This window comes from Malania oleifera, chromosome 6 (genome assembly GCF_029873635.1).
Source record: "Malania oleifera isolate guangnan ecotype guangnan chromosome 6, ASM2987363v1, whole genome shotgun sequence".
NCBI lineage: Eukaryota > Viridiplantae > Streptophyta > Magnoliopsida > Santalales > Ximeniaceae > Malania > Malania oleifera.
This window is the reverse complement of record NC_080422.1, coordinates 4,734,714-4,744,942: the sequence shown is the minus strand read 5'-3', so window position 1 is coordinate 4,744,942 and position 10,229 is coordinate 4,734,714. Positions and strand designations below refer to the sequence as shown.

General features: G+C 34.4%; 1 protein-coding gene across 5 annotated transcripts; it reads right to left on the bottom strand.

The window, feature by feature from the left end:
- Positions 1 to 603: 603 nt before the first annotated feature.
- On the bottom strand, positions 604 to 9,893 carry LOC131157017 (calcineurin B-like protein 7). 5 transcript variants are annotated; one of them, XM_058110843.1, is made up of 10 exons: positions 9,811 to 9,893; positions 9,467 to 9,713; positions 6,487 to 6,615; positions 4,844 to 4,926; positions 4,602 to 4,706; positions 3,718 to 3,826; positions 3,491 to 3,543; positions 1,712 to 1,792; positions 1,506 to 1,618; positions 604 to 959 (listed from the first exon to the last, which is right to left on the bottom strand). In XM_058110843.1, exons 3-10 carry the CDS (start codon positions 6,575 to 6,577, stop codon positions 836 to 838), a joined length of 759 nt encoding a protein of 252 aa, XP_057966826.1. In that variant the 5' UTR covers positions 6,578 to 6,615; positions 9,467 to 9,713; positions 9,811 to 9,893; the 3' UTR covers positions 604 to 835. The 5 variants fall into 5 exon arrangements, with proteins under 5 accessions (XP_057966826.1, XP_057966827.1, XP_057966828.1 ...); XM_058110844.1 differs by lacking the exon at positions 9,811 to 9,893 and having other exon boundaries at positions 3,718 to 3,802; positions 9,467 to 9,803; XM_058110845.1 differs by lacking the exon at positions 9,811 to 9,893 and having other exon boundaries at positions 4,602 to 4,661; positions 9,467 to 9,803.
- Between the last annotated feature and the right edge of the window lie 336 nt (positions 9,894 to 10,229).

The window sequence follows — 10,229 nt, the reverse complement described above, 5'->3', positions numbered from 1 at the left end:
TTTTTAATCATATTAAAACAAACTTTCATTTTTAATTTTATTTCATATTGAAGGAAAATATAATAGAAAATGAATTTCCTCTTTATTTTCCTTTACTTTCCTTTACCCAAATAAAATCCTTGGTTTAAAAATCCTTGATCCAAATGGACCCTTAATGCTTTGATTTTGGCATTTCACACATTAAATTATAATGTGATCTTTGACTGTCAAAATTGATAAATAGAAGCAAACCAATTGGATGAATTTGTGATCAAATTAGTCAGTTTTATTATCAGAAAAGACACTGACTTAGTTACTGCTTTAAGAAATTGAATGTTAATAAAAAAAAGAGGAACAATTGCAACAAATGGAAACAAACCACCATCCTAATTTTGTGGTTTTTTCCCAACCTGGTGGCAAATAGGGCTGCGGCAAAAATGGCGCCAGTTTATCTTTAGGGTTTTAGCACGAGTCAAGCGTACTCTGAAAAAACAGAAATAAGAACAAAAACAAAAACAAAAACAAATTACAGATGCTTGATACATGCATTATATCTGAATGTGATGGTTTCACAAGCCTTGATGATGTTGGCCTATCAATGGTCACTCAAACACCAGCCATTTAGGAAATTGCAAGATTTTCATTTCTTTTCTTATGTTTTCAGAGTGAGCAAACAGAGAAATAGTACCACAGAAACCTAATACAAAGAGGGTGAACTTGCCCAAAAGATGAAGCTAAAAATCCAATCCTAAATTTTTAAAAGAGCCACTATATTACAACGCACATTACAGAACACTGAGACAATACAGATTAAGAATTTAATGATGCACGTCATCGACTCATCTTGTTCAACGTCTCAGAGGAGAGAGCATCCAGAGGGTGGAGAGCTTGAGACAGCCAGGGTAACACTTGAGGCATCCATTTCTGACTCAAGGACTTCAGTGGTAAGAACAAAGCTAGGAAAAGCTATAGTGACATCCCTGGAAAATGGCAAACAAAATTAAAGCCAAACAAATCCATAGCACATCTTGGCAGCATTCTTAATAAGAAATACTTGCGAGGGACAGTCCCTCACATAGGATTTGGATGTCAACAATGTGTTTGAAAACAAGCCCACTTTTAGAATGGAGTTTATCAGTACACTTAATATTGCCGAAGTTACAATATGAGATTAGATGGTCCCAAGTCCTACATGGAGGACCATTGCCTGCAAGTATTTCTCATTTTCAACAAGCAATAAAGCCAACAGAACATGTAGAATAATCTTATTTGTCAATTAAACTTACCTTCTCCATGTAAACGTAGAATGAACTGAATTGCCATAACAGAAAATAGAGAATGAACTCAAACCTCAAGGCAATCAAAAACTATTATCAACGATAGTTCGTATCTTCTTGTTATAAGGTGCATCATTTCAGGATATGGAAATTGCCAATGATAAAAAGGAGCTAAAAGCTAATTTTATACTATGACTAAGCGTGAAATTCATGCAGTATGTTGATAAAGACACGGAAGTAATGACTCACTTTAAGTATGGAAGTGTCATGTTCCTTATTAGGGATGGATTCTTTTCTACATATTCCTTCCATTCTTCTTGGTCAATCCTCCCATCTCCTTTTGAATCTGCCTCCTTGAATGTCTAGAAAGACGAGCAAAAATGAATATCAAGGTAGAAGAATGAACAGGAGTGCTACAGAACTACAAAATGAAGTATAGAAAGAGTATTCAACACCTTGTCCAAAATTGTTTCAACAAGATCATCTGAAAGTGTCAGTTCTGACTCATTAAGAAGAGCCACTACCATCTCCTTCAACTTCAAGAGATAACAAATAACAGAAGGTCAAGAAAATCATATTTGCAATTGTTGGAACTTTAAACAGAAGGAAAAAAAAATTAGGAAAGAAAATTATATAATAGTACCTATTACAATATAATGGAAAAAAAATAAAGAATTTTAGAACATGAAGTAGGCAAGATGTAGCATATGTACTGGTGAATCTTGATCAAAACATATCACAAAAGCCAACATGTGAAGCTGGACAGATGAACATAAATGAGTATGAACAGTACAAGGACAAGAAATACCAGTCATCTGCAGTTGTGCCCATCAGACTTCTAAATCTCAAAAGCAGCAGAGTGTTAAGGCTTGATATACACTGTTGGCCTGCAGCCTAATAGCATAAGCTTTTAGGTATCAGAGCCATGGTTTCCTGAAGGTTCTGGGTTCTAGTCTTGTTGCTTGCATTTTTTATTTGTTTGTCAAAAATCATCCCATGGGTGTTACAATTTGTTTCTCTCTGCGTGCAATGAGGCTCCACGTGCAAGGGAGTGTTAATACTTAATATACATTGTTGGGCACAACGTTACAGCTTAAGCTTTTAGGTAAAGTGGTTGCTCAATAGTCTCCAAAGAGCTTGTATTGCTTTATGACCTTGAGCTAACTACTATCCTTCTTCCTTTCAACAAGAATGGCAGGAGTCAGTAATTAATCAATCAACATTTAGTGCTTTAATACAAGTGTATTGAACTTGAAGTTGACAACAAAGTTCAGTAAGATGCCTACATCCACAGTGATGAGGGAGATCAAAAAACTGTGGCTGTCAGCCTCACAATTCAAACAAATGCTCAATATTTCAACCTATGATACAACTCAAACATGAAAGGCACCACTCCCACAGCTATTGGCTTGAGCCCTCCACTACGAATGCAAGCTAACAATTTCTCTCTGTAATTTTTCGTTCACATTATCATGAAGCTGGATTGGAATTGCCATCATCACGAGAGAAAACAGGACACCATGACAACATAGTGGGGATCATCACAATAGGGAACATCCAGTCTAGTGGGGATCCTCACAATAGGGAACATCCAGCCTAATGCAATAATACTAGATTGGTTCTCTTATTTTCCTAACCTTCAATCACTTTATTACTAATCTATTCGTGATCAGCACTAACAGTAAATTTTGACATAACTAATCTTACCCAGTCCATCATGCTCAAAACTTTACAGCATGCAATGTCCAAGGGAGCCAGAGGAAAAGAAAAATATCACCTTTTCTTCTTTCAGTAGCCACATAATACTTTCAGGGTTAAATAAAGGAACTATAACATGTAATCATTAAATTGCTGACTAAAAATTTTCAAATAAAGGCTGGACAAGGCTAATAATGTCGCATTGTTTGTTTTGAGCTTTTCTGTCAAATAGTGCATACTCTGCTAACCGCTGGTTCCCAACATATGCCAGCACGCACTTCACTCATTTGGAATTGTTTTCACAAAACATGAATAAACCATATTGAGTTTCTCACAAAATATATATATATATATATATATATATATATATATATATATATATATATATATAAAGGGATGCTTTCTCAATTTCAACATGAATAGCATTAATAATAAAAATATAAACAGGGTGAGTAAGAATGAGTAGAATAGTCATAAACTGCATTTTCTGATAGTTAGGAAACAATGACGCAGAGAGAAAGTTGTGTGGCATTCACCTCATCACGTTCAATGTAACCACTGTTCTTCAGATCATACAATCTAAAAGCAACTGCAAGAAGATCTTTCCCCTGGTCAGTAAACATAAAAGTGGCTTGTACTGAAGTTCAGAAGAAAAAGTATGTTCACAAAAAAAAAAATTAATTGAGAACACAAATAATAATTAAATAAAATAATAAGAAATCATGAATATCAGGAGTGCATATCATGACACACTATTTCTTACATCCAATTTTGTCTGCTATGGGAGCATTTGGGTGGAAGATGCCTAATGATCGAACGAATTCTCCAAATTCAATAGCCCCATTATTCTTAATGTCAAACAAATCAAATACCTATAATGAATGCCATAATAAAGTACCGAATGACATACAAAGTCAGCTTGTCAAATATTGGGTGCATAAAAAATCAAAACACAATATAATCATGGAATGACTAGCCATGATATATTAGAGGAATGCAAACGATTTTTAGTTATTTGTCTATGGCTAAAAGAACTTGCCATGACCACATATTCTCACTCATGTTTTAAATTCAACTTATAGACGCAATCCAGCAATTAGCATAGTATCAGTGGCGTCCAGACAACTTTTGATTGGAAGTGATTCTACAAAGAAAAAGCAGTTTCTGAGGCTAGCTTCAACAACTTGGTCCCACAAGTTACATTCTTGCAGCTGCAATTTGATTTTGATCCCAATATCACTTTAGGAGGGAGTTGATTGTTGAAGTTTCCTCCCGAATTGATGCTAGATCAAAAATCACTTCGAAAATATTAACAAAGAAGTAATTTTACATGGTGAAATCACTTTTAACTCCAAAGCAGTCCCAAATGGAACCTTATACTACTGTTTGCTTCTCCAAATTTGCAGTGTTCTGTTGAAGTGATGGAAGTACTTCAGATTTATTTCTGTCCTGTCTACTGATGAGGCTCTTGTATGGATCCAAGAAAATCCAGACTGCACCATTCATCTCCTTTTGAAGCTGAGTTGCATTTTAGTTTTAAAAAAGAAATATTTCTACTGCTTGACTCCAAAATCATTAACCAGATTACATGAAGTTATAAAGCATAAATGAACTTCTAAATATTAAATAAAGCAAAAGAGTACTCACCCTGTCTGCAAAAAGATTCTGTTTTCTGCTATTCTTGAAAAGTGCAAGCTGAAATTCTTCCTGTTCGTGATATGTTAGCAATAGCATGTGGTGCTCAAGAAATCCCTTATTAAATACAAATCAAAATTTAAGCTTCAATGAAATACAAATCAAAATTTTCAAACTCTAGAACAAGCAATCAAGACCAGTTCGTCATAAAGAAAAAACATGCATGCTCCGAATGCAACCATGAATGGGAATACCTTATTAATAAGACCATCATCAATTATGGAGCTGCTTAGTTTCTTAAACAGATCATACAAAGCCTCTACTTCATTCACAGTAACTGCCAAATAAATAGAAGGGTTTCAGAACTTTATATGAAAACTCTAATGAATATACTGGTCATAGAGTTGCTCAGCTAGAGTAACAAGTAGTAAATCTTCAGCAGGATAACACACTCTTCTGGACAAGAACTTAGCTTAAATAAGTAAATATAGGCAACTGGGAAGCAATTTCAGACTGAGGCTTTATTACGACGTCTAAAAGAACCTAAACTTGCAAGGCAATTTGCACTTTTCCTGGAAGTTCATGTTATATTACCACTTTAACTAAAAGCTTAAGCTATTAGGTTGTGGGCCAACAATGTATATCAAGCTTTAACACTCCCCCGTATGTGCAGCCCGACAGCAGGTGGAGAGTCAAACTCATAATAAATAACACCCATGATAGGGAACACAATAATATTTTTTCAAACGCACACAATAAACACAGGAAACAAGACTAGAACCCAGGACCTTCAAGTAACCAGCTCTGATACCGTGTTAGATTACCACTTTACCTAAAAGTTTAAGCTATTAGGTTGTGGGCCAACAATGTATATCAAGCTTCAACTGTTCATAAACTATACATGTAAGGATCTAATTGAATCATGGTTATATAAACTGGTGGCATAGGTAATGGCTGTGGGGTAATGGTTTCAGTCATAGCAGATGTTAGATAATGGTAATGGGTACTGCATCCATGGATTCATGTTGCATTAACAAACTTCTTTTAAGATATATGAATTCACATGTTCTAATCCCAAAGTCCTACATACTAATGTTTTAAATGATTTTTTAATCAATCTACATATAATAGAAAAAAATAATGAATGTTGTATTGGTTTCTTTAGTCTTTTTTTTACCCGTGTTATGTTATCTTGAATATTATCTGTTTCTTTAGGTGCTATAGGCAAAAAGAGGCTAGAATTTTCTCCAAATTAAGTGAAAGAAAAATATTTCAAAAAATTGAAGCAAATTTCAATACTAATATTTATATTATTAAATAAGATCAAATTTGGATCTATTTGAAGGCCAGTTATCAAAGAAATACAGCTTGAATATTAAGTAAACTAACCTAAAATGTAAATTTTCAAAAAACTACTAATTAAAATAAGACAGCTTAAAATATAGTGAAAAAAAAAATGACAGTAGTACTCGATAAACTATTTTTCATAATCAATTTAAGAGCATAGAGACCAGTGTAACAGTCTGCGCAGGTTTGCAGTGGTCCACACTGGCCATTACCCATTATGTGGCCTAAACGACTGTAGCAGTCAATATAGCTATGCATCAAGGGGCCTCTGAGATATCCCCCCATCATGGTCTTGGAAGCCACTGATATTATAATGTGGCAGCCATTATGACCATTGTGCACCAATTTGATCTGAACAGCCACTTGATTTATTTTATTTTTTTTCTTCTTTTGAAAAAGGAAAAAAAAAAATGCCAAAGAATTCAAACCGGCAAGCCTATCACAAACTTCTATGCAATCAGAGAGATCCACAAATATCTTCTAGAAAATTAAAATTAAAATAGATCGACCATGATAACTGGTTGGGCCAGGTTATAGTTTACCCACTCACAAGGTGTTTCAGAAGCAAGAACAGAAGGCTTCTCATACCCAGGCTTCTGTCTAGCCTTCCCCAAGCAAAAGCAGCTTCGAAGAGAATGCATCACAGTGTGGGTAAATGGAAGTATCTAAAGATATGCACCTGCCAATAACCAGAAGAGAAATATATATCAAAATGAATATTATAATCAAAAATTTCATGGTAATTTCCTAAGCTTAATATTTTTCATGGGCTTGCCACTTTATGGCAAGGAAATTTTTTTTTTAAGGCCCATTAATTTTATATGGATGGGTCAATCTTGCCATCATTTATGATAATGGTTCCATCTTTGAAATGGTCAGGGAGCTTTGCACTCAAATGTTATGGAAAACAAGCCAGGTGTACAAGTTAAATATCTTTGGGATGTCAAAGAATATTGCAACGCTCTACATCCAATCCCCTAAGAAATTTTAGCAACCAACCCTGGTACACTATCCAGTGAATGTTCTCACTTCTTTCTAACTTAGGTGGCCTCTCATAGACACTTGTGAGTCCGCTGCTAACAGGCCAAGTATAACTTCTCTAAAATATATCTTGTAGTAGAGTTTAAAATTCAACTGACTAATATGGGGCCCCATCTTGGGTCGGAGAAAATCAGCAGACTTCAAATATTGCTGTCATTAAACAAAAAACTGAGCTAGCATAGCCAAAACAATTAAATCAGTTACAACACTAATTAAAAAGCTCCATAACTTGCATAATCAAGACATTTTTAGTTCACACTTAGCAGTTAGCAATGTCTAGCTGCCTATGTATTCAATTTGGTTATTTCAGTGTTGTGCGAAATAACTTTCTATCAACTTATTTTTTGGTGACAGACTTCATCACCGTGATATCAATAGAGTACAATCATGATAAGTAAAGGTAATTCAAGGGTGTTTTTTTTTAAGGGGTAGGGTTTAAATATTTATATATAAAAATAAAAAAATAAAAAATAAGACATGCAATGTTGACTTAAAATGTGTGATGTTCTCACTGCAAATTTGACATGGGATTGGCACAAAGACAATGTATACTATTCCAACCATTAAACATGCACCCTTGGGCATGTTTGAGAAAACAAGACAGGAATATATTCTTAATTTTCTAAATGTGTGAACAGTGAAGTTATTGCGTTGAAGCAACATGAAACTAGAGCAAAGATAATCTGTAGAATTTCAATTATTAAACACATTTTCCCACATGCATGTTTTATGAAACAAGATAGGGATTATATTATTAACTTGCTAGAATAGAGCTGGGGCACTCACTGCATTTCCCCTGGCATCAAAAAATAAGTGGCATGCGTTAAATTTTCCATTTTATGTAAAACACAGCATAATATACTTTTTTTTTTTTTTTGTAATTGTTCCATCAAGGTACACTGTGGTATTAAAGAATGAAATTTGACCACACAATTAAAAAATGTGTTCTCACGTCCTAATGTTCTGGAGATTAGATGACTTTGACGTCTAAACATATTTTCTATAAGAAATTTGACATGTAAGTCCATACTCCATACAAACTAATACTTGAATTGCGTTTCTCAGGTCAACTGTTGCATTTCTGTGAATTTTTGGATTGCTATAAGCAGAGTAAGATCTGACAGTCATGCCAATACCATCATCTGATTATCTGAAATAATGCTTTATAAACCTCATCGACAACCATACTGAGATACCATCATCTAATTATTATATCATTGCAATATGTACTTCTGGTGCAGGTATGAGATAGATGAATTATGCCCTAAAAATGAGCTCCTTTGACTTCAACCTTTTGCAGCACAACATCTATAATCGACCAATGGCTTTACTGCCACCAACCATTGACTTCCTAGAGAAGCCTTGTAAGGCAAAACTGACTGAAGAAAATTTTGGAAGTTTTAAGAAGTCTGGAGACAAACATCTGTGTGTGTGTGTCTGTGCAGTGTGCATGCGCCTGCACGCAGCAACTAAACAGTGAAGCTATCATCATGATTAAGCAGTAGAAAACCCAGCCAACAAAAGAAAGGGAAAAAAAATAAAAATAAAAATAAAATAAAATAATAAAAACTAAACTTGAGTCAAGAAGCCCAAAACCCTCCGTATACCCTGGCTTGAATGGGCTTTCATTCATTGAATTAACTCTTAGGTTACATTTGCTTCACGGAATACATATTCTTAGCGATAGATGAGTCATAATAGGTTAGTACAATTAGTTATACAAGAAATTAAATTGTTACTAGATAGCAAATAACTATGAGAACATTTTATGAGTCTATGATAAAGAATAAATAAGAAATAACTATTTCCAAATTTCACCATAGAACGTCTATTCTTTTTTTATTACATATTGAATGACATAATTAGGAATATTAAGAAATAATTATTTTCTCAATTCCTCAATTGATTAGCATAACCATTGGAAGGACTTTTGTCCAGTATAAATAAATAAATAAAGCAGGTAATGAAAGCAGTTTGTTTGCATGAGAAATGTAGCTGTAAATGTTTGCACTTTCTCGCTGAGTGATAAATTCCAAATACAGATCTAGAATCCGAACGCAAAGAGAACAGGTACAAAGGTAATAAATAAATGAAAACACTTTTTCCTCCTTTTGCTCCGCTCTTTCTAAAAGCAGCTAAACAGTAATGTTGTTAATAAACAGCACTGCTCTAAACCCCACATAAACAAACAAAAACTAGTAACTTAAGATCACAAACTAAGCATCCCATGATCCTTATCCCATCAACAACTTTCTTTTCCTTTTTTTTCTTTCAGGAGCATAAGCTGCTCGATAAAATTCCTCATCTACGTAAAGCCAAGCATGATCGAAATGGGAAAACCAAAAACCAGTTCAACCATGCTAATCGCAAAAGATAAAGACCCAGATTAAAATGGAAGATTCGAAATCTTACCAAACCCAAAATTTAACATCAAGCTAAAAAATAAAATTACAGGGAGAGGGACAGGAAGGAGATGGAAATGAACTGACCAGGGTCGTGTCGATCTAGGGAAGGTCGGCGTTCGTTCTTCCCTGACAAGGGCTTTTCTCATTGGCAGAATTTATATATAAAACTCATACACATGTACGCACATTCTTCTTTCCTCTTCTCGTTTCTTCTTCTCCTCCTTCCTCCTGAACAGGAGACTCGTCAACTTTTGAATTGTTTATGCCGCTTACCATCTCCCCCAGTCGTCATCTCCCCAGCGCCTCCAATTATTTTTCAGAAAAGCTGGCACTGATTTTTCTTTTTTTAGCATTTTAAATTTCAAAGTGCTGTTCTTCAATTATTTTGAATTTCTCTCAAGCTCGGGGAAATTAATCATTCAACTAACCGAAAATAGTAAAGGCAGCATGTGCTCTCCGGTCTTTGTGCCTGCAGCCAATCATGGGATTGAGTTTCTTTTTGTTTTCCTTCGTTTTCTAAGAATACAAACACAAAAGAAGAAAGTATTTAAATACTGAGGTCACATGATACGGAGTTGTTCTTCGTAAGATGAGCCGTGGGATCTTTATACATTTGAAATTTGTTAGGAAGTCAATATTATATTTTGGGGTAAAAGACATATTTGGTAAAAAAAAAATAGAGGCCTCTATTCCAGTTTAAAAATTTTCAGAAATTTCTCTTAAATTTCAAGAATTTCAAGGGATTTTTTAAAATTTATCAAAAAGACATAAACATTCCCTTCTATTTTACCAAAAGACAAGTCTTTTGAGAGGGACATTTATATTTTTTAACTAAATTTTAGGAGAT

What these genes read in the sequence shown, in the direction of transcription:
- LOC131157017 (XM_058110843.1), bottom strand. Translation starts at nt 6,577, where the DNA reads ATGCATTCTCTTCGAAGCTGCTTTTGCTTGGGGAAGGCTAGACAGAAG. An exon ending in GTTACATTGAACGTGATGAG is followed by an intron (nt 1,793 to 3,490) that starts GTGAATGCCACA and finishes TATCTCTTGAAG; the next exon opens with TTGAAGGAGATGGTAGTGGC. An exon ending in ATGACACTTCCATACTTAAA is followed by an intron (nt 960 to 1,505) that starts GTGAGTCATTAC and finishes GCCATTTTCCAG; the next exon opens with GGATGTCACTATAGCTTTTC.